This window comes from Paramisgurnus dabryanus, chromosome 18 (genome assembly GCF_030506205.2).
Source record: "Paramisgurnus dabryanus chromosome 18, PD_genome_1.1, whole genome shotgun sequence".
NCBI classification, from domain to species: domain Eukaryota; kingdom Metazoa; phylum Chordata; class Actinopteri; order Cypriniformes; family Cobitidae; genus Paramisgurnus; species Paramisgurnus dabryanus.
The window spans coordinates 21,320,166-21,344,017 of NC_133354.1; the positions used below are offsets into that span (position 1 = coordinate 21,320,166).

Sequence of the window (23,852 nt, forward strand, 5' to 3'; positions counted from 1 at the left end):
AATAGTTGAAGCGGTTAAAGTATTCTTTTACATATTTCATCTGCAGCTTTTTCAGAGCATTACCCCAGGCATTAACAAAACGTTATTTTGTTTCATTGTGTTTCTGGAGGTGTTTTGTCTTCAGCTAAAAACAGTCTGAAGCACATTAAGGTGGAGGTCATTATACACCAATCTCCTGAACAAGTTTAGGCCGTCAACAGGCGTAGGCTTAAGTTATAAAAAGTTACAAAAGTGTTGTTCAGGCATGTTTGTGTCTTAAAGGTGTGAAACAGCTGCAACAGAATCATTATTGTCTTTTATTATGTGTTAATTTTTAAAGTTAAATTGTTCCAGATGAGATCATGTAACTGCCTAAAAATAATTTTAATCATAAATACAAAGTACAAATACTATACAGTATATTCACATAAATGATTAATACTTTATTTTTCTTAAAATATTTTTGTGGCTTCTTTGATATCAAAATGAAAAGAAAAAATAACAATTCATAGGTACTTACAGATAAAAAGAAAAGAAATAAGAGATATATACAAATACAATCCATTATATAGATATATGTCCCATATATCATGTTTACTTTACAAGTTTCCTTGTGTAGTTTTTATGTTTTGTAAAGACCTCTGATACAGTAAAATTTTTACTGAATGCTGCCATCTACTGGAATTGGTAGGAAGTAGATTGCATTTTGGCCCTTGTGCGTTCTCCTGCCATTTTTTGTTCGTCCATTCTTCTTGATACCCATGTACCAGTCTCCATCCTCCTGGTGCCACTGTGAACGATACGTGTTGTAGTGGTTCTCCTCAATCTTCTCAATGAAGTAACATTCATCATTGAACGTACCCTGAAAAACACAGGACAGATGTGTGTAAAAGCTCTTGAAAAGATAAAGTTAAAGATAATGCTGCAGTTCCATTCAATTAATGTGTTTTGTTATGTTTTCAATTATATCCTAAGCATTTTTCTTCATTCTTTTTTGTTTTTTTATGTATAATTTCCATTTTAAGTATACCAAATTATATTCCTTATTCAGACAACATTTAAGTAACTTACAGTGCCATAAAGTTTTCCCGATTTGTCCATTGCAAGGTAAAATCCAGTTTCGTGACCCCTGATTGCGACCACTCCTGCTTTTACTGCTTTCACCTTCAAAAGAGCTGAAATAAATTATTATTAGTCTACTGCATGTTTCAGATGTACAGCACGCACAAACATTTATAGCTATCTAACCAAATGTTTTCATGATGTTTTATACAACTTCATTTTTTTCTGCATAACAATTGTCTCTTGTAAGAGAATCAGGCACATGCGCACTTATATTAATATTTGTAGCCCATTATGATACTGACTGTAAATGTCGTTGTCTTGTCGAGTCGCGTCCACAGTCCCGTTGGGTTGGATCCGGAGATGGTATCCCCCATTCTTGCAGTAGAGTTTTTGGAGAGCATAATGTTTCGGATCTTTTTGATCGATCGTCGTCGGTCCAAGTGTAAACACGGTGATATCTCCCTCGGTCATTGCGCAGAGTGCTTTTCCAGGACACGCTGAGCCCATGAATACCCTCTGTTACTGTAATGGATCCGTCCAACCGTCTGCGGCGCCAGCAGAGCTCAACTGACACTTACAACGAGCGCGTGTCATTTATCCTCCTTCACACTTCTTATTATAACCAGAAGTCTTCTGTTCTCATACTTTTATACACATAATAATAGTGTTTATATTTTTGCTACGAAAACAATTTTTTGTCACTGCATTCTATTCTTATATCTTCTGTTATCATAACATCAGTTTGCACACTAAATAGCATTTGAAATTAGAATTAGCATGTCCCATCACAGTATGTTGAAATTAGTATCTTTAAAGTAAGAGGATTGATGGTCTACTATTTTAATGAATATTTAAAGTGCAGATCCAAGCATAGGCCTAACCATGTATCTGTATAAATGACTGGATTGCACATGACGTCACAATTGTGAAGCCACCACGCCGCCATATTGGTATGCCCAAACATTCCATTAAATTAATCAGGGTTCCCACACCTTAGTTATCTTCAAATTAAAGACCTTACAAGGACTTTCCAAGTCGGATACCCTCAAATTTAAGGACTAAATATGGGGACACATTTCTAGTGAGAGCAAGGTTACATTGTGTTATCTTTAATAGATACATTGTTACATTTCCCTTTCGAGGGAACTTGTGCTACGTCACTTTGGGGAAGCCTCTAAGGGTAAGTGCGTTTGAATGTGTATATCAAATTCAACCACCATGGTGAGGCTTAACGACAAAGACAGGGTGACGTGGGAGCCAGGAAGTATATCGCTATCTGAAATATTGCCAAAGAGGGCTTTACAGGGACGCAGGAAGTATGGCAAGGGAGACGCAGCGCCTCGTTCCCTTAGGGAACAACAACGTAACCCGAGACGTTTTCATGTGTCAAACACAACTTTGCAAAAAAGATATAAGCAGAAGATATAACTTCATATAACTTGCAGAAGATATAAGCATTTAAAGGGAACAGTTTAGCACGTGTGTTTAAAAAGTCTAGAATTTTATGATATTATCCTAAACTACACAGGGAAATATATCGATTTTTTCGAAAAAAACAAAAAAACTTCTTGCATAAAATAGATTCAAGCACTTTCAATGACCTGTATCTATGTATGTTTATTTTGTAAAACTTCCCAGGGCCTTGAATTTTTCCCCCCAGATTCACAAACTTTCAAGAATTTCAAGGACCCATGGGAACCCTGATTTATAGACGTTATCAGATTTTAATGATATCTTCATAACAGAAGCAAATATCAGATCAGTGGATAGAACGCAGCATATGCATTTTTGTTATAAACGTCAAAGATGTACTTATGACAATGCATTCTTATGAATAATGTTCAGCATCCAGAATTATAGCCATGTTAATAACTTTTGTAAGAAACCAAACCATTTGTAAATCCGTCAAGATTTCAACGAGATAAGAGTATTTGTGTTCGTGCAGATCAGTCACCTTACATCAGGTACCACAGATCCCGCCGGAAAGGTTGCCTGTGACAAGATGGCCGCTGATTACGTTAGTTACTCTGCAGTAAGACATCTAGCCTTTATTTTTTTCTATGGTTGACCGTGTATGATCCTAATGTCCTAAAACTTTATTTACACCTGTGTCATTACAGCAGAATGCAGCAGACACACTCACCTAAACGTTTTCCATAAATCCCTTATCCTGCACGATTAAAACAACAATTGTAAAAAAGGTTAAAAATGTACAACAATTCATTTATTTACACATATTCTACGTACGTTCATGCACACATAAAAAACAGACGATGTGCTTAAGAGGCAGTCACCTAAAAACCACAGCTGGACAGCACATGTAAAGCAGTTTGGAAGCTGCCAGGCTTTTGTTCAGAAAACAAGAGAGTAGAAACACTACAGGAATGTGTTTGGCCTACACCGAGCCCGGTTTCCAAGCGTACTGGAAACCTACTGGTAATAGCGCCGTGGTGCCAGACAGATCCCTCAGAACACCAAGCAAAACATCTAGTGTGAATTATGTCCCTCAACTGGGTGCAAATGAACTGGGCAGACCAGCTGTAGTTGAGACTTACCTGTGACACAGAGGAGCCATACTGCTCCTTTTCAGTTTAGATAGCAGGGTTCCTCTCTGAGCGGACTGCATTTAGTTGTAAACTTTTAAGGTCTATTAAAGTCCATTGTATGGAGTAAAATCCTAAAATGGATTTTTCTCTACTGAACAAAGAAAGACATAAACATCTTGGATAACATGGGGGTGAGTAAATTATCAGGATTTTTTATGAAAGTGGAGTAATCCTTTAAGGATGACTAGTGGTACTGGATGCATTCCAGGGCAAAAACTCAGACTTTATGGTGTCTGTACAACTCCTACATAAAACGCATGTGTGACGTGTGCCCACGCTGTGCTGTTAAGACCCATCTGTGTAACATCATCATTCAGTCTCTGATAACATAAGACACAAAAGCATATAAGTGACCTGAGGTCATCAGTGATGTTTGCTCACTGAGACATTTGGTCATTTACTGGAACTCCACAGGATGAGGTCAGATCTCCTGTGTAAGATTTGTGATCTCACATTACTCAGACAGCGAACCATGTTCAACATATCATGAAAATCTGACTTTTTCCATGTTTAAGTGCTATAATTGGGTCTCCAGTGCTTCTATCAACCTATAATATGTGAAAAAATAGCTCATTAGAATTGGACTCCCCTTGTGATGTCAGAAGGGGATAGTACCACCCCTTAATCTGCACTTTCCAACCACAGCACTGCCATTTAGTGCAGAGATCAGCTCATTTGCATTTTAAAGGACACACCCCAAACGGCACATTTTTGCTCACACCTACAAAGTAACAATTTTAACATGCTATTATCTATATGGTATTTTGAGCTAAAACTTTACGTAATCTTAACAATGTCTTGTGAAATGTCCCCTTTAATTTAAGAAAACACTACAAACTTATTCCTCAACATTGCAGAAAGTGTAAACTTATCAAAAATATGAAAGAATACAAATTTAAATAAAAGTCAATAAGTCATCTATTAGTTTCTTGTCTCACCCTTTGTTTTTGGAACAGCATTAATCTATTCTGGGCTCTTATTGGCTGTTTTTACCTCAAAAATGATTTTGACAAAAAATGCTGATTTTTATGTACTTTCTAATGTTTAAATATTTATTTATTTTTACTATGGTTGTGATAGGAACAGTTGACCACTACCAGAACAAAGAACCGATCTCGATTGACCTCTGGTGGTCATCACAGTGTTTTGTTTGTTTTTCTCTTACCAGCAGGTGGCACAGTTCTGCTCAAAATGAAAAATCTGTCATAATTTTCTCACTCCCATGTTGTTACAAACTTGTATAAGTTTTCTTTGTTCTGATGAACAAAACAAAAGATATATTTTGAGGAATGATTGCAGCCAAACTGATCATAAGCCCCATTCCTTTGTGTTCATCAAAACAAAGGAATGTATACAGGTTTGTAACAACATTAGGGCAAGTAAATGATGACAGTTTTATTTACAGTAATCACACTTTTAACCCCATTTTGAGTACAGGCTTAAACTTGCATGAACCTATAGTATTACAAAATCGGTAACACTTTACAAAAAGGTTTAATTTGTTAACATTAGTTAATGCACCATGAATTAACATGAATATTGAAATTTAACAAATATCAATAAATGCTCAAAAAAAACCTATATTGTTTGTTTATGTTTGCTGTTGATTTATAAGAAAATAATGCACACCCAAGGTGGTAATGCACCTTGGGTGTGCATTATTTTCGAATAATTCAAAGGACCGGAGTCGTATACCACGGTTACCACAAACATTGCTCTGGTGCCTATTTTTAAGACATTTCACAAGTCAGGTGTGCGGTTTGCAGAAAAATAATCAAGACCCATGGAACATTTCTCAGCCAATGAGAAAAATGCATTCAACAGTTCTGTTATTTCCCTATGGCGTTTGGACATGGAAGCGGTGATAAATTTTTATTTTTGGGTGAACTATTCCTTAAAATGCTAGTGAACATACTGAACACACATGAATCCAGTTGGAGTGTAGAGAGTTTATTCAGTTCTTTTAAAAGTGCCTTAACATTACGACTTGAGGTAATATATCATTATGAGACAAAACCTTCTTTTATATACTGGTTAAAATGATTTCCCTGTGCGCTTGACATGTTTTTTATGTAATGATATTTAAGAACAACACCATAGCACATGGTACAAAACCACACTGAAACTCCAGGGAAGATCACTTAAAACCAACAGACCTTAATAAACCGAGTGGCATTTTAAAATCACAGTAGAGGTCCTTGCATCGCTAACAACGTCATCGCTTGATGCATTATACTGGCATAGTTACAGCGCTCGAAACGCTTAAGGGTTCATTCACATAATAAACACAAAGAATAAACCTATTGCTTTTTTAAAACATTCTGTTAAACACTTAATGATGTGCAAACTTCTTGATAACCGTGTTATCCATGGCACCGCACGTGCCCGGTTTCCTCGTATGGGAGAAAGGGATTGGATCTTTCAATACACCCAGGAGACTGGTACCCACTGTGGGGTTGAGGAGGCTCTCTCCATGGCCTCCTCCACGCCTTTAACGCTCTCATCTACATCATTGTTCACAAGCATTACATCAAAGAAGTGACGGTATGTGCTTGAAATGTTGTCTGATTCCTTCTGGATGGCCTGCACTGCCTCGGACTGTTGAGTAGAAAAGAAAATGGGTTACAATGTTGTGGATTTAATTAAATTCATTACCAAAGAAAGATTTTTGAAGTGAGTTTTAGGTTGATATGGGATCAGAAACCACATCTAACCTGATTGGCGGTGTTGGTAGGAGCAATGAACACCATGAGAGGAGCAAACTCTGCCGTTCTGAGCACTTTCAGAGTCTGGAGGGAAGAAATATACAGCAAAGTTATTAAAGGGCACCTATTATGCCCATTTTTACAAGATGTAATATAACATTTTTAGCTTAAAATACCCCACAGATCATTTGTTCTAACATGTGCAAAATGCCCCAATTTTGACAGGAGCAAAAATACTGATTTCGTGTGTACCTTTAAATGCAAATGAGCTACTGCTTTCAGTTAAAAATAGATTGTATTCCTTTGAACACAGTCTGGGACAATAGCATCTTTAGCCGTATTAGTGCTACCAAACACATTTAGAAAAGCTTTGGGAAAAATTAACCAGTCATTTAGTCAGTCAATGGCTATGGGCGGGGCTTTGTTTGTGTGACATCACATTAACAAGAGAATCAAAACATAAGACTAATAAGACTCCTTTGGTTAAATTTATGTCCACCTTGTTAAAGTAGATTTTGCATAATATGAGCCCTTTAAGAGGAATATTGTAAAGTTCCCAAACATTTAAACTTAACCGGTACAACACCGCTCAAGCAACACCAACGTCATGGGTTTGATTTCCAAAGAATGCATCTATGTAGTTTGGATACAGTATGATTGTCACATGATGATCATGGCCATTTGGGAGGATAACACTGGACATTGAGTCATTACCTGAGGTTCTACATCCAGCACAGCGATTTTCCCCTGCTCATGAATCTTGTGGAGAGTTTCGATTTTGGTTCCAAACATGTGTCCTTGGTGACTGCCGTATTCAAGCAGTTCATTTCCAACAATAGATTTGGTCATTTCGTCATTTGAAATGAAGTAATATTCTTTGCCGTTTTCCTCGTCCTTCTTTGGCGGTCTGGTGGTGTCTGAAAAATGTAAATGTCAAAATTATTTTAAATAATTAATACATCGTTTCTGTAATTGGGAAGAGTCTTGGTCTGTTTTTTTAAAAATAAAGGTGTTTAAAAGGTTCTCCATAGATGAACCATTTTGGTTCCTCAAAGAACCTTTCAGTCAAAGGTTCCTGAAAGAAACCATTTATTTTATACCTTGTTATGATATAAAGACGCTTTTGTAAAACAGATTTATGAGAATTGATTTTACCGGATGTAACGTTTTATAATTTGCAGTAAAGGCGGCTCATGAAAAAAATATAGCAAAGACCACCTATGGCATCGTGAAGCACCCTTATTTTTAAGTGTACATTTCGTAAACTGGTCTTTTCGTAAAATGTTGTACATAATGATATGAATGTAAGAAAAATGTAAAGAAATGTCCATCTATTTAATACCCCAAATAAAAATATGAAATGTGCCTCTTAGTTATGATCCAGTTTTTTTAAAGGTCACCTAATATGTAATTTTTCAACATGTAATATTAGTCTTGGCTATCTGCAAAATTAGCTTGTGAACTTTTGGGTCCAAATACCCTATAGATCACCTATGGCACTTTTCCATTGAATAGTACCCCACGGTTTAGTTTAGTTTGGGTCAGCTCACCTCACTTTGGCTTAGCTAGCTTTTCCATCAAGTTTAGTATCACTTCGGAGTGGGAGGGATTATAGGCGTGTCGTTATATTTGCGCTGCCTACTGCTGTGACATCATACAAGAGAGAGCGCCGTTGTATATTCCCATACATTTTTTAATTCTCAGTCCACCACAAAAATAAAATTGCCCACCACAAATAGATGTTTGCAAATCTCGTTTATCACTTCCTCTATCTCACATGACAGTTTCTGTATAAACACCCGACCCGTGGCGTCAGTCGATATAATGCTGACAACGTGCTCGTAGCGAATGTTCCGCCACAAACTGCAAGTCTGGAAAAAACTGTTATGATGTTCCTGATTCTCAGCCTGTCGATGTTTTTCATCATTAAAAGGGAGTTTGGGAACTTATTGCGGAGCACAGATGACAACATGTTTGCTCGAGACAGCGCAAGCTAGCACGAAGGTAAAGCTAATCTTTCACATTATAGCGATGATGCTGGTAGTGACGATTCTCTCAGACCAATCAGTGATATACAGTGTTTTCGCGTTTGGTATCAGCTCGGGTCGCCTGGAACCCCAACCGAGGTGGTACAAAAAAAACAACAACAGCTGGTCCCATGAGAGTTGAGGTTTTTATGGAATTTAAAAAAAGTAAGTGGGCATATTTATCATTACAGGGTGGTTGTGTAAACACACAATTATGTTCAAACAACATATTAGGACGCATTCACTCTATCCACACTGCGCTCTGTACCGTTCCTGGGCGCGGTTTGGTTAATCGTGCCCTGGCCGGCTTGCAGAGGTGGGCTCAAATAGGTGATCCTTAACATAGATATCAACTCTCTGTTGTTTTTTAATTTCCATATATAAAGAATGAGCTGTAAGGTATAACTCTACATACGTGGAGCAGGGTAGGCAAACTTCTCAGGATATTTGCTCAGCAGGGAATTTTTAATGTGGCTCCTTCCAACTCCAGGTGCACCTAAATTAGAAAAGAGAAAATAACACTTTTTGGACTGTAACTTTTTTTGAACATTTTCCAAATATTAAGCTAGTATTTGATACTGATACTTTATCCAATATACTGGATTCTAACTATTTATAACCGAATCTAAGTATTACCCAGATATGTTTTTGACAGAGGCGGACACCTTTTAAGTAAATTTTCCAAGCATCTATGCTTAATCAGAGTCTTTGTCTTGGGAAAAAATGTACTTTACTTTACTAAAAAACGTTCACTACATTCTAAAGCATAGAATCATACTGTGTATTCCTTTTATATTGCATATTAAAATTGATTTAATACCTAATTACATAAAAATTGTGTACTTTCACTTTTCTTGAGTAAAAAGTACAAAAGTACTTCTTACTTAAGTAAAAGAAAACAAAAATACTAGATGCAACTTGAAATTATGAAATGTAGTGGAGTAAAAATTATGATAATATGCTTTGGAATATATATTTTCCAAAGAAAAACACTGATAAAATACTTTTTACTTTGATGTAGAATGTAAAAATACTTAAGTAGTGTCCGCCTCTGGTTTTTGATAGGTATAACAGTGCTTACCAATGAGAACCAAAGTTTTTCTATTGAAAGCAGGAAGTCTGACGACCTCTTCATAGGATATGACATCAAGCTGGTCAAATACTGGAGAGAAAACAACGCATTAAGCTGATGTGATCTATTGATTACATCACAGTGTATTGCAATGCAAAAAGTGAAAAAGGTTGAGAGGTGTTTTACTAACTTGAGCTGTGTTTGGCGAGGTACTTGTCTTTGCATTTCTTCTTCTTGCCAAATGGACTGCAGGACTGACCGGCTTCCCGTTTTGCTTTACTCTTGCTTGCTACTCGCCTTAATAGATCACAGAATTCATTAGCTTATACTAAATACATTCATTCAGAAAATGGCCATTACACGTATGAAAACGGCATACCATTCCTGAAGTTCTGGAGAAGGTATGATTCCTGCAAAGTCCGTAGAGGAGCTGTCCACCCTTCCTTGCCACCAGTTTGGATCCTTCTTATTGATAATTTGAATGATGTCACCTGTTTGAAATTTCAGGCCGGCTTCTTTGCATGGGATGAGGTCGTCTTTGACAGGGTCGTAGTCAAACTGTGCTCTCATGTACATCTGCATTGAATCATATTGGTATCATTTATGAAGATTTATTAACAAGTCACTGCATTCTGGTTTAAAGGGTCAGGTTCAATTGGTCAACAAAAAAAAAAGGTTAATAAGAAACATGGCACCTCACGTAAATCATGTCAAAAAATAAACAAGTGCAAAAAAGTATAAATAAGTGTCCACTATTTTCCACTATGTATTCCATTTTGAAATAAAACATTTAATAACTAAATTGCAGACAGACAGCCACATGACCACTAGTTTGTGTCCTACTGTAGTATGGCTAGTATGGATCTAGATGGATTTCTGACTTTAGTAGCGTGTGTGGTTATTTGTGTAGCCTAGTTTATTATTGTTCGCAGTGTTAAACACAGTGCTCTATAATTTTTATTGCACTCTGACATTATGTGACCAGCAGATGGCAGAAGAAACACACCAGGTTTCAATTTCATCTAATGAGAAGAGATACTACACGGTTAGTTGTTATTGATGGTTAAACAGTCACCTGTCTCTTTCATTGAAGCTTCCCATGATAAACCACAAACCTTTTAAATCAAGGATACAGAATAGAGCAGACAAACAAAGAAAATAATCAAATCACACTTAGAGCTCATATTTAAAGATTAAAGGACAGAGCGAGTCGATTGGATTGTAAACAAAATAAAAGTTTTTTTTAACTCACCTCGCAGGGCATAGAGCGACCTTGCTGATTAGCAATGATTTTTAATGTAACAACACCATTTGTGTCTTTCTGTAAAGGTAGAAAACACCAACAACACCAACAAAACATCAGTGTACAATCACAGAGTAACAATTCATCTGAAAACTTTTTAAAATGTTGGGGAAGCTGTCTTGAAACTGTAGCTTTACAGCACAAACACTATTTATCATTTAAAAATTAACTATAAATAAATAAATAAATATTAGAACTGTCAAAAGATTAATCGCGATTAATCGCATACAAAATAAAAGTTTGTGTTTGCATAATATATTTGTGTGTGTATTGTGTATAATTATTATGTATATATAAATACAGACATACATGTATAAATGTAAGAAAATTTTTATTTATTTATATATATTTTTAAATTTTACAATATATATATATATAATTCACACGTATATTATTCACAAATAAACTTTTATTTGTATGTGATTAATCACATGAATCTTTTGACAACCCTGATAATTATAAAAACATATTTCTTTAAATATATTCACGATCGAAAACCAATGTATCTTTTTTGTTTGTTTTGTGGACCATGTTCAATTTTCAGTAATTTTACTTAAAACACATACTCATAAATAGTTCATTTACAAAAACTAAAAATAATCTTGAAGTGATCTCCTAATTTTTCAACGGCTATATCCACTAGTCAACATATGAAGTGGAATACCCATTCTTGTCTGAAGACAACTTTTATTAACTTTTTGATCCTATTTAAATGTTGAGAAGTGTATACAGATTTCCCAGTGCAACATATAAGAAAAGATATATTAAGAGAGTGTATTTTCCATTGCCTTGACTCGCTTGACTAAACAGTTTAAGGGATAGTTCAATGCAATATGTCAAAATCAGTGTGATGGAAACCCAGTTTATGACACCACTGACAACCCTATGACCCAGGGTCAATTTTTTTTTAAACGTTAAAAACATTTGGGATAACGTAAGTACCAATTACATTTTTGATGTCGTTTTTTTTTTTGGATATTTCAATGTAAAAATCTTACATATTGTACCTTTAAGTTAGTAACATTGCTATCTGTAGTTATTAACTGTGCACAGTTAACAACAGTTTGTGTCCTAAAAACTCACCAGAATCTTCTGCAACTGATCTACACTTTGATTAGCCACACTTTCCCCGTTGATCTCTGCGATTTCATCTCCTTCATGCAAAGAACCTGGCCAAAAGACATTTCATTGCACTGAGCTACAGTATACGGCAACTCAATAATATTCAAAAATCATCTTAAAGGAATCCACTGTACCTTGTTTGTGTATCATGCCTCCATGTAAAATTCTCGCCACTGTACATCTCTGTTTTTCATTTAATTTAAGCGTTACACCCTACACAGACACAAAACACATACAGTATTTACAGGACATTACTGTATATTTTTAAAATAAAATGTAAACATTGTGACATAGCCCTTCTACACACATACTACTAGTAAAAAATTTAAACAGTCACAAAAGGACCCATGAACCTGCTACTGCTATCACACTTTGCCAGGTGAACTACAGAAACAATACTGTAATATATTATTAATTGTTTACAATTATATTAATTTATTAAATGTCTAAATGAGCAAAATACAATTGATCAAAATGAAAAAAATTCACTGTTATTTTTTGTGCATTTAATTCTGTGTTATGTAATATAAAGTATAATACCAGTGGTTCAGAGGAATTTTTCTCAAAGGCCACCTCTCGCATCTTGGGAACATCTTTGCCATTGACGTGGCTGGCGCTGCCGTTGGTGTAGATCTCCTGTCCTTTGCTGTCAATCGTCTGCATGGCTGCCTGGGAATACAAACAGAGCACATTAAACTAAGCATTAAGTATTCACTTAGTTATATGAGGGATAAATCATAATCATGTATGCATACGACAGTGTCCAATGTGAAACTTGTAACAAATGAGTTCTTTGTCTAGGCTTAAAACTAAATAAATTATTTGATGGGTATGATGGTGGAGAATTAACAGTTCAAAGAGGACATCTGTTTTGGGTTAATGATTAAGAGTTCACATTTGAACACTTCATTAAATCCTGCAATGATGGAAAATTGACCCAGTTATAACTTACAAGGTTGGCATGGTTATGTTGTCTGATGAGGGGGCTTGTTTTTAAAGTACTAAAGAAACATGTTTGCATTAAAAGTTGTTATGTCGGCAAAAACACCTGCATTTTAAATTACCCTGGATCTGGATTGCTACAGAAATGCAGTTTCCAACAGGATTTCATTTACAAATTAGGGAGAATTTTAGGATTGATATGATCTTATTAAAGAGCCACTGCCATCACTGGTAATTTATTATCATATTTGACAGATTTTGCTAATATTTTGCAAATGCTAATAATCATTATCTAACATGTGACCTGACATCCCATGAGTTGTGACAGTACATGTTCAACTAATACATTTGCTAGGATAAACCTGTTTTTGAATGGCTGCCCTTAAACATCACGCATGATTATGAGGATTAATTTGATGTGTCTGCAAAATCCCTTTCTGTCACTGATTTTAGAGACAGCTGTGGCTCTAAAGGGCAACAGATAATGATCTCAATCGCAATATAAAGGAATGCCAGATTTTACTTTTACAACCTTATGAGCAGGGATGCTCCTGTGTAGTGTGTCTTGATGTTCAGCCAATGAAAATAAATGCATCACTAAAGTTCAGGACAAAGATTACAGCATTTATGACTGACATTGCATGTTTTACGAGTTGAAAATGTGATAATCTATGATGGGTTGACGTCAGGTTTTCAAGACTGGCACAATCTGGTGTCAACCAGATATTGTAATGAGGTATGCTGTTTTATTTTTTCATGAAATCCACTATGTGTCCTTGAGTTGATAGATGTTAGCCACTTCCATTGGACCATGAATCTTATCACATACATAGGCAGCCAGACACAGAAAAATGAATGGCCGGACAGGCAGGCAGATAGACAGACAGACAGAAAGAAAGAAAGAGAGACAGTCATGCAAAGCATGTTTGAAAGCAAAGAATGAGATGAATTTTGCCATGAATTATCTTGACCACTTTACTCAGACACACCTAACACTTTCAATTCCTAAACAGTTTAGGTCTCCTGGTTGTTGTTTTTGAGTGGCAGGTTGTTTTTGAGATAAAAGGAAACACAAAAACGTACAACAACTAACAACTGACATTAAGCTGGACCACAACTCGTCATGCTTTTGTCAAGTCTTGAGTGTGACAGATCAATGAGTTTGGCCTACAGAAGGACCTTACAGCTCAGGTTGATGTATTATTTTATGTAAATATTACTTTTATGTTTATATGATAGATACATTATAATGTTATATTGTGCATAATAAACTAAGGTGAATTAACTACGAACATTGCTTTTAAGTTAATATTAATATAATGCTTACATTTACTCAATAGGAGATGCCTTAAATCCCCTTAAAATCAGCCTTTTAAAAGTTAAGCTATTTGAACCAATGCCCTGATGTTGCTAGTTAAACTACAGGAACAGAGTACATAGTGTATAAGTCTGCTTACTAATAATAATAAAATTACACCTTTATGCTGTCCTTTAAGTAAACCCACAACAATCTATAAGAAATGTTACTAAGAACAGTAAAAAGTACAACAGACAGTACAGTTATATTTATGTGTGTGTAGTAGTAAAAAGCAAAGTGAGAGTGACAGAGAAGGTGAAATGGTATTATGACTGAGTCCATTAGTCCAAGGAATGAGATAACAGGACAAACTGGGAGTTCCAGCTCTGGGAAAATCACATTATGGAGATCCAGTCACGCAGTGTGCTTTAGTGTTTCCTGATCTTATGGATTTTCCACAGGATAATTGTCCTGAAACACCTGTTTGCTTGTGTTTGTGCTTAATTCAATCCAGTGTAACTAAATATAGAGCCTGTTTGGGAACATCAGAGGCACGGGTGCAAAAGTAATCTCAATGTCCTAAACATATAAGCATCACACATACAGATGGAGGAATCTGTCAGTGTGTGATCTTCTTACTGCTCTGGTCAAACCTGTTGCATGTGTTTTCATCTCACACATGTAATATATATATTGTCTGCTAGGGGGCTTCTAGTGTCTGGAGAATGTAAACACATATGTCAAAGAGCCCATACACCATAAACAAATCTTACAATTATTTACAATTTAAAATTTTCTTGACTAGTGAGAAGTTGCTATAAATGAGAATAAATAATAATTAAAGAGGAAAATCATGAAAATCTGAATTTTTCCATGTTTACGAGCTATAAGCGGGTCCCCAGTGCTTCTATCAACCTAGAAAATGTGAAAAAGATCAACCCAGTAACTTAGTTTTGGTTGAACAATTCTCTACAAGCAAAAGGTAATTGAAATTTGGCTCCCATTTGTGATGTCAAAAGGGGATCTTATTATAATAATACCGCCCCTTTATCTGCACTATCCAACCACATTTAGTGCAAAGAGCGACGGAGAGAGAAAATAATTGACAGCAAAATTGAGTTTCAATTACAACAAACTATCATCATGTGGATCGGTGTTAGCATTTCATCAGCTCATTTGCATTTAAAGGGACACACCCAAAAACTAGACATTTCTGTGGCAATTTTAACGTGCTATCCATATGATATTTTGAGCTGAAACTTCACATATGTTCTCTGTGGACACCAAAGATTTATTTTACATCTTTAAAAAAACTTGTGAAATGTCCCCATTAAAGGGACACCATGGAACTTTTTGGCCACTAGGGGGTGCTAGACATGTATTTTTCACGTCTAGCGCCCCTAGAGGCCACAAGCGCCGCAGCACTGTCGCAAAGGCAAAGGTTCCAGCATGTCATGTGTCATATAACATAATTTCATGGGTTTTATTTTCATCAAACGCCAAAAAAATCGCGTAGCTCACGTTTACAAGCCAGTTGTAACGGTGGTCGCTTGGTTAAAGTTTATATTTAAATATTGCCCTAAAGGGGAATCGAACCCTGATCGCCTGTGTCCTAGGTCCATGACGCCACCACAGCACCACAATGTCACGTGATATAAGTCTCTCTCTAAACTCTCCAAGTAGCCTCCAGTAAAATTCACGTAAAAAAATAGTGTTCGGGCGCCAGACAGGACTTATATATGCACGCATTATAACATTACTTACTAGTTCAAAAGCATGAGGGCCAAGTCAGCATCGGTCAGAAACCCCTCCTCCTTCTTTAGTTCACGCCAGCGAGCAAATGCTGGCCAAATATAATTGATCCTCGTCCTTCATTTTATCCTGTCACTCTCCCATTTTCTCTTTCTGGTCTCCTTCGACAAAACCTTGGGTTTCTTTTTCTTAGATGCTGCTTCGGCCATGACAAAAACATCAGGAAATAAATAGTTGCGCTCTCACGTCCGAATTTGAGGAAGTGGAGAAAGTGACATATGACGTAGAACAGATTTTTGTAGTTTTTTGTTTTGCGCTCGGGTTATTACCCGAAACCGAAAGTTTAAAAGTACAAGTAAAAGCCTTAAGACCCCGTCAGGCTATGGTGGACATGTCATTTATATCACAAGGGTCTTGAAAATATATTATGAAGGTTGAAAAACTACAAAGTGTAACTTTAAGTTAATTTAATTTTATAATTTATAGCAATTCCTCAGTAGTCAAGAAAAGTTGATTAAACTAAAAAAAATTATGTGCAACAAGTTTTTTAAAGTGCTTTCGCATTAAGTGATTAAAGACACCCCTTTGGTTTTCCAGGTATTCCAAAGTCATACAATAGTTTTGGGCAAACTTTAACCAAGCTATATTTATTAAACTATCAAAATAATCCCTCAACTTATAAAACACCATTAGCATAAGTTAATGGCACTTTTTACAATTCAAGACTCAGCTACAAATCTTACATGTAGTTCAGTAGCAGAACCACCTTAAGTCTTGTGTAATAATATCAAATCCTAAAGAGCATCAGCAAAATCTCCTGTGAACTCACTTCATACTGCTGACAAAGCTCACTTCATTAGAGGGAAGTCACATGTCCATAGGAAACAGGCAAACATCCTGAGCAAAGGTTGCATGCCACGATTGGGCTGATAAAACCCCAGTGCACGGGTCAGAGAGGACTTACTAAAGTGCGTCCATATAAGAAACATGTTGACTAAGGTCTTGTGAAATCAGCCCTTCAAGTGGAATATTTCAACTTATTTCAGCCTAAGCTTGTGCATTCTGATACAAAAAAGTGGAGTTTATGTGACCCTGTCTGTGAAATCCAGGCTAAAGTCTTATAATCAAATAATGAGACTAAGAGCGTCAAAGTTTGATCGATTTCTAGTTGATTTCAATTTTTGACGTGACCTTAGACTGGGTAACATATTGTTTACAGGAAATAACAATTGTTGAGGCTTTAAAGGCTGATTTTAGATGTAGATAATTTTTTAGTTTACAGAGTAAATGCGATTTAAAAGCAGAAGTTTATGTTGTCTGTCAATGTGAACACATCTCTGGATTCCAGTCAAAAATAGCTTACTCCAAATAGCTTCAACTGTTGGCATCCATGTGTGTTGTTTACCGCCCTGAGATGCTAAAATGTCAACCATCAAGAGTTCACTCCTGCATTTTAATGCCTAAACTTTTAGGTGTGGACTTGATCAGTAAACAGTGAGGTCGGCACAGATAGCCCCGTGGTTAGTGCGCTTGTGTTGACCCAAGTTCGATTCCAGTCTCTGCGGTCCTTTCCTGAATTTGCTCCCCTATCTCCACCCAACACTTTTCTGTAATTTCTCCATACGTGATATGATCACAGCACCTTCCCCATCTTGTTAAGCTTCCTACTTTGGAGTTTCACTGAGTCAGAACGCTCATGTGACAAAAAAACCACTAGCAGTGTCATGACACAAATTGTGCTGTTTTGCTTTATGGCAACTCTTGTGACAGAGACCAACTCTGAAGATCAGACTCAAGTTATTTTCTTAACTATCACTAATCACTTGCATCAATCGTCTGAAATCATTAAACAGATGCTATTCGAAACTATTATAATCCTTTCTTTAAACATCTCATAGTCTTGGTTCCTCCCACAGATTCTTCCTCATTTATTTACAAATCTTAGTGTGCTTATTTTCGCATGTTGGATTTGTAAGACACCATTCTTTCATATAGCTGATTTTGAACAATATGTATTGTGCAAAGCACTGTACAAGTACATTTTAATATTAAAAAATCCTCCCTCTGAAGCAAAGGCACTTGTAATGATACGCACTGCAGTGCACCAAAACAAGTGAGGGATGACTTCGCTGATACATACACACTCTCCAGTCTCTTGCCCCAGGGAACAAAGCTTTCTACTGATCTATGAAGAAGACACATACAAACAACTCTACTGAGATTTAGGCGTGTCATCTTCTAAACCATGTGTACACCAAGCTGCTATTTCTTCTTCAGTCCATTCCAGCATCTATGACTATTCATGGCAAGAATCTGTTAATCCATACACAAGTTGGTGGAGGGGTAGTTTGGTATCTCCAATTCATCAAACGTGCATGTTTTTGGCCTGTGACCAGAGTATCCAGAGTAAGCCCACGCTGAAACAGGGAGAACATGCAAACTCCACACAGAAAGGTCACCTGACCTAGCCGGGGCTCGAACTGGAAACCTTCTTGCTGTGAGGGAATAGTGCCACCCATTAGCCGTGTTTGCACTATCGGGCTTAAAGCGGGCGTGCCAGTGCCTGCCAAGGCCTGTCACGTTTGCATTGTCACTTCCGGGGCATGATCGTGCTTCGCTGGTGCTTCGTTGGGGCTTAAGGCCCGGCTTTTCTGGCCCGCCGAATACCTTGGGCAAGAGTTGATGCTACGGTATTCTGGGTGGTTGTTAGGGCATTGTGAAGGTATTCTGGGTGGTTGCTAGTGTGTCTGGGTGGTCGCTAGGGCATTGCTAATGTATTCTGGGTGGTTGCTAGGGCATTGCAAAGGTATGCTGGGTGGTTGATAGGGTGTCTGGGTGGTAGCTAGGGCATTGCTAAGGCATTGCAAAGGTTTTCTGATTGGTTGCCAGGGTGTCTGGGCAGTCACTAGGGAATTGCTAAGGTATTCTGGGTGGTTGCTAGGTCGTATGGGTTGGTTTGCTAGGGCATTGCTAAGGTATTCTGGGTGTTTGCTAGGGCATTGCTATGGAATTTCGGTGGTTGCTAGGGTGTCTGGGTGGTCACTAGGGCATTGTTATGGTAAATTGAGTGGTTGATAGGTGGTCTTGGTGGTAATAGGGCATTGCTAAGGTATTCTGGGTGGTTGCTAGGGTGTATGGGTGTTTTCTGGGTGGTTGCTAAGACATTGCAAAGGTATTCTGGGTGGTTCCTAGGGTGTCTGGGTGTTTTCTGGGTGGTTGCTAAGACATTGCAAATGTATTCTGGGTGGTTGCTAGGGCATTGCAAAGGTATGCTGGGTGGTTGATAGGGTGTCTGGGTGGTAGCTAGGGCATTGCTAAGGCATTGCAAAGGTTTTCTGATTGGTTGCCAGGGTGTCTGGGCAGTCACTAGGGAATTGCTAAGGTATTCTGCTGGTTGCTGGGGTGTCTGGGTGGTTGCTAGGGCACTGTTAAGGTATTCTAGGTGGTTGCTAGGTCGTATGGGTTGGTTTGCTAGGACATTGCTAAGGTATTCTGGGTGTTTGCTAGGTCATTGCTATGGAATTTCGGTGGTTGCTAGGGTGTCTGGGTGGTCACTAGGGCATTGTTATGGTAATTTGGGTGGTTGATAGGATGTCTTGGTGGTACTAGGGCATTGCTAAGGTATTCTGGGTGGTTGCTAGGGTGTATGGGTGTTTTCTGGGTGGTTGCTAAAGCATTGCAAAGGTATGCTGGATGGTTCCTAGGTTGTCTGGGTGGTTGCAAGGGCATTGCTAAGATATTCTGGGTGGTTGCTAGGGCATTGCAAATGTATTCTGGGTGGTTGCTAGGGCATTTCAAAGGTATGCTGGGTGGTTGATAGGGTGTCTGGGTGGTCGCCAGGGCGTTGCTAAGATATTCTGGGTGGTTGCTAGGGCATTGCAAAGGTATGCTGGTGGTTGCTAGGGTTTCTGGGTGGTCACTATGGCATTGCTTAGGTATTCTGGGTGGTTGCTAGGGCATTGCAAAGGTATTCTGGGTACACTGTAAGTCGCTTTGGATAAAAGCATCTGCTGAATCCATAAATATAATGTTTCTTTGCTGGTATATAACTGGCCCAAAAAAGCCCATTCTCAAGTCTCTATTATATGAGGCACACTTCTCTGCAAAAAACCACCCAATCTGGGATTTGGGGAGAGTTTAGTACTGGGTTGAATAATTTGGTTATTATCGGCCACTGCACACAAAATAGTTATCTGCTATCATCTTCAGAAGGAATTTATCAATTTTTTCGACTAATTTGAGAAAAAGGTGGGTAAGAACTATTCTTTTTTGACAATTAAATAATTAGACACCAAAGACTACATTGACCAAGAAAATTATGCACAAATATGATATCTTATGACAAAGTCAAGTCTGTTAAGATAAGTCTGTTGTGACTTCTGACCCCAATCCTATCTCCCCTACAGGGTAGCCTTTATCAGGTCATCACCAAAGTAGATGGGCTTTGGCATTAACCCTGTAACTTATTCAACCCTAATGTCCTGGGTCTGTAATCATCAAAGAATGATTTTAGACCAACACCAGCACTGTTGGGAAGACACTCTTATAGTTAATGACATTTACTAATCACAGTGAAAAGAGATGTGAGACTGATCATATTACTCACTAAGCTAAGTAATTAAATCATCACAAATATTCATTGTCAAACTAACATTCCTATTTAATAATCTGTAATGATCTTTTCTGCCAACCTAAAAAAGTCAATTGTTGCTAGGCAGCAATGGGATTAAATATGAGAGTAAATGGAGTCTTGTTTTAGGCCTCCGGCTTCTCAATTTTCTCTTGAGAAAGAAACGTTAGTTACCTTACAAGTGTTATAGATTTAAAAGAGATCTTAATTTAGGTAGTCCGCAAAATTTGCTGAAATCCACCAAAATAAATTGTCAATTTTATTATCTTAAACACTTCTTTATTCTTAACTAATATAAATTATCTGAGCTACATCTACGTTATTGTTAACCATTGGACACTTATTGATAGTCAACAATTGATTATTTTTTCTCTCATTGTATTATCTTAGACAAAGCAAATACATTTTTTTACAGTTGCATAAAAATAACTGGCTGAAAACCAAAGTTCATTATCACAGATGACCCAAGTATGACGTCAGCATCAAGTATAGTTTTTGCCAGATGAGATCATATACAATGTTTCCAGACATCACACATGTAGACGTTAAAGAATCATCACTACTACAATAAATGCTTAAAAATATATCATTTTTATGCTTTATGTGTTTTCGATATGATTACATTTAAACGCACCAGCACGTGACGCGTTCACAGCTGTCACTATGACGTCTGAACGCGTCACACCAAAATAATATTTTTGTATACAAGTTAATGCGTTTAATGAAAATAAGTAAAGTTAGCCGATTGCTTCATTTCTAATCTTAAAATTATGGATTTATTTCACTTTTGTTGTCTGACTAACTAAACCCAGCTGATTTATTTTATTTCGCAGTTCTTAAAAAATGACAGTCCAAGAAAAGTGAGGCTATTAAAGGAGAGTCATTGCATACAGCATAGGTAACAATAGAAACAGTTTAATATCATTAACTGTTATAAAGGGCACAGTTGAGCGGCAGCGTGATGCTGATCTCAAACCGGGCTGTACCAGTACAGACCGGAACATCATCTTCCCTGATGTGCATCAGAAACTCTTGCGATCTTACAGCATTCTCTAACCCTGATAAAACCGCTACACAGTAAACACGGTGGTAAATGCGGAAATAGTCTTCCGTTGTCTTCTGAAATTGTAAAATGTAGATTACTTCAGGAAATCCACCTACCTTTTCTGACTTGGGTTTATTCTGCAGCAGCTGTTCCAGATAGAGATCGGAGAGAGCCGTGCGCGCGCTGTTCACACGCTCCAGAGTGACAGCGGGTTCGTTTTTATTGGAATTTAATGTCATGTTTCAAAAGGGGGGAGGGGGCAAAATTAAGAAAGTGTTGACCGAGATAAATCTGATCAAGGTCCGAAATGGGTTGGTCAGGAGAGCGAAACGTACTGATAAGAAAGATAACGCTCGAGCTTCTGTTCGAAGTCCGGAGTTTGCGCAAGACACACACAGCTGACAAAGCACATAAACATGAGCGCGAGGAGGGGGCTGGCACACTGCAGCTTCCCTTGATAGAGCGCACTTGCGTAGTAACTATCGCTGACTAACGTAGGGGGGGACCTGCGAACATTTTTTTAAAATTGTACTATGCTGAAGGCTTCAGTCATGAATATTAATCACGCAATGTTTCTCGCGGGCGCGGCAGTCCAATTCTAACAGACGAATCATCGAATTATACTGTATAGGCGTGGCCTACGAATATTAAGCAGGTGACGTGATTGGAAGGAGCGCGGAATATTTCTTCAGACATCCTTAGTTATAGTAGCTATTGACAAATAAATATGTCAGAGAGCTGGCCCACGTCTTTGTGTTTTGAGTTGTCTCGTTTCCCCTTGAAACTGAAAATGTCGAAAGGAAGATGCTGAATAGCAGTTAATCGTTCACTGTTCCTTAAAGGTGACTTTTCAGTTGTGTTTTATATCTTTACAAATAGTATGCTCTTTAAATAAAGAAATATAACCCGAAAGCGAGCTTATGAAAATTACATTTCATCACTGAAGTGCCTTGAATGCGCAGAAGTGCAGAATGACGTCATAAAAGGCGTGGGCGGAAGGGAGAGACTGTACAAAAATTTATTGAATGAAATATAATCGTTTAAAATGTTTTGAATGAAAAACTTTAATTTTGCAAGGACAAACAGGGACTTTAGGGACTTAAAGAGCTTGTGCGCCCCCTTGCGTCCTGCAGAAGAGAAAACAATTGCCAGTATTTAAAAGGAGTCAAAATCCAAGCTCCACTTGGCAGAGTTTTGTGTCTGAAGGTACCTCATATGAAAACTGGTTTCAAACAGTCTTACACAGTCACGAAAAATGACTTAAACAATTTTTTAACGACCACAATACTTTTTTGGGGGGACAGCATAATGACAGTCCAAATGCTCAGAGACCCTCCTTAAGACAAACACATAAGTCCTCCATCATACAGGATTTTTGCGTATATTCAATTAAACGTGTAGTTGAGTAGAGAGGAAAAGTTGCTTACATGTTAGATACTTAGTAAATGTACAAAGTAGCAAAAAAGTTAGTTTTGCATGATACAAGTGTATATTAGCGTGATTCATTTGAGTTGAGTAAGACCCAGAAGCATGTCAGACTCAAAATACAAATCTGGCAAATACACCAAATAGCATCTTTGCATTTTTTTTTACACGCGCATGTTACTACAGCATCTGTTGTTACAAACCTTTATAATGTTTTTGTTTTGATGAATACAAAAGAAGATTTTTTTTAAGAATGTTCGTAATCAAACTGTTTGTGAGACCCATTCACTTCCATAGTATTCCTTTTTCCTACTATGGAAGTGAATGGGGCTCACAAATGGTTTACAAAAATTCCTCAAAATATCTTCCTTCGTGTTCATTAGAACAAAGAAATTAATACCGGTTTGTAACAACATGAGAGTGAGTAAATGATGACAGAACTTTCATTTCTAGTAAACTATCCCTTTAAGTGCAAAAATGCTACTAAGTTTACTTATGTAAAAACAAGATGCTGTAGTAACAATGCACGTGTAAAAAACTGAGAGAGGGTTAATAATGACAGAATTTTCATTTTTGGGTGAACTATTCCTTTAAAAGCTATAAAAGTTTACATTTGAGTGGGACCGATATACAGTACACAGGCGGTTTCTCAATCTTAAGGCTGTAACCTCCGGAAGTTGCATTTGCAGGCTGCATACGTCATCAAGACTGTCTTATTTCAGAATATTAACAACTATAAAGTTGATAATTATTCTTAGTTAATCGTACATTGTTGTAATATGTTTATGACTTGCGAATGTAATGCTCAGTTTACTTAAATAAACCAGGCTTGATGACGTATGCAGCCTGCATATACAACCTCCGGAGGCTACAGCCTTTGGA

The 23,852-nt window shown here is 37.3% G+C and overlaps 2 protein-coding genes across 2 annotated transcripts; both read right to left on the reverse strand.

Moving 5' to 3' along the window:
• Nucleotides 1-343: 343 nt before the first annotated feature.
• Nucleotides 344-1,660, reverse strand: fgf1b (fibroblast growth factor 1b). The gene is made up of 3 exons (XM_065287821.2): nt 1,347-1,660; nt 1,051-1,154; nt 344-841 (listed from the first exon to the last, which is right to left on the reverse strand). Exons 1-3 carry the CDS (start codon nt 1,549-1,551, stop codon nt 638-640), a joined length of 513 nt encoding a protein of 170 aa, XP_065143893.1. The 5' UTR covers nt 1,552-1,660; the 3' UTR covers nt 344-637.
• Nucleotides 1,661-5,584: 3,924 nt separating this feature from the next.
• Nucleotides 5,585-21,971, reverse strand: mpp1 (MAGUK p55 scaffold protein 1). The gene is made up of 12 exons (XM_065287270.2): nt 21,662-21,971; nt 12,420-12,548; nt 12,014-12,092; nt 11,841-11,926; nt 10,707-10,775; nt 9,834-10,030; nt 9,645-9,751; nt 9,464-9,544; nt 8,798-8,878; nt 7,070-7,272; nt 6,365-6,439; nt 5,585-6,248 (listed from the first exon to the last, which is right to left on the reverse strand). The coding sequence occupies exons 1-12, from the start codon at nt 21,782-21,784 to the stop codon at nt 6,072-6,074; spliced, it is 1,407 nt and encodes a 468-aa protein (XP_065143342.1). The 5' UTR covers nt 21,785-21,971; the 3' UTR covers nt 5,585-6,071.
• Between the last annotated feature and the right edge of the window lie 1,881 nt (nt 21,972-23,852).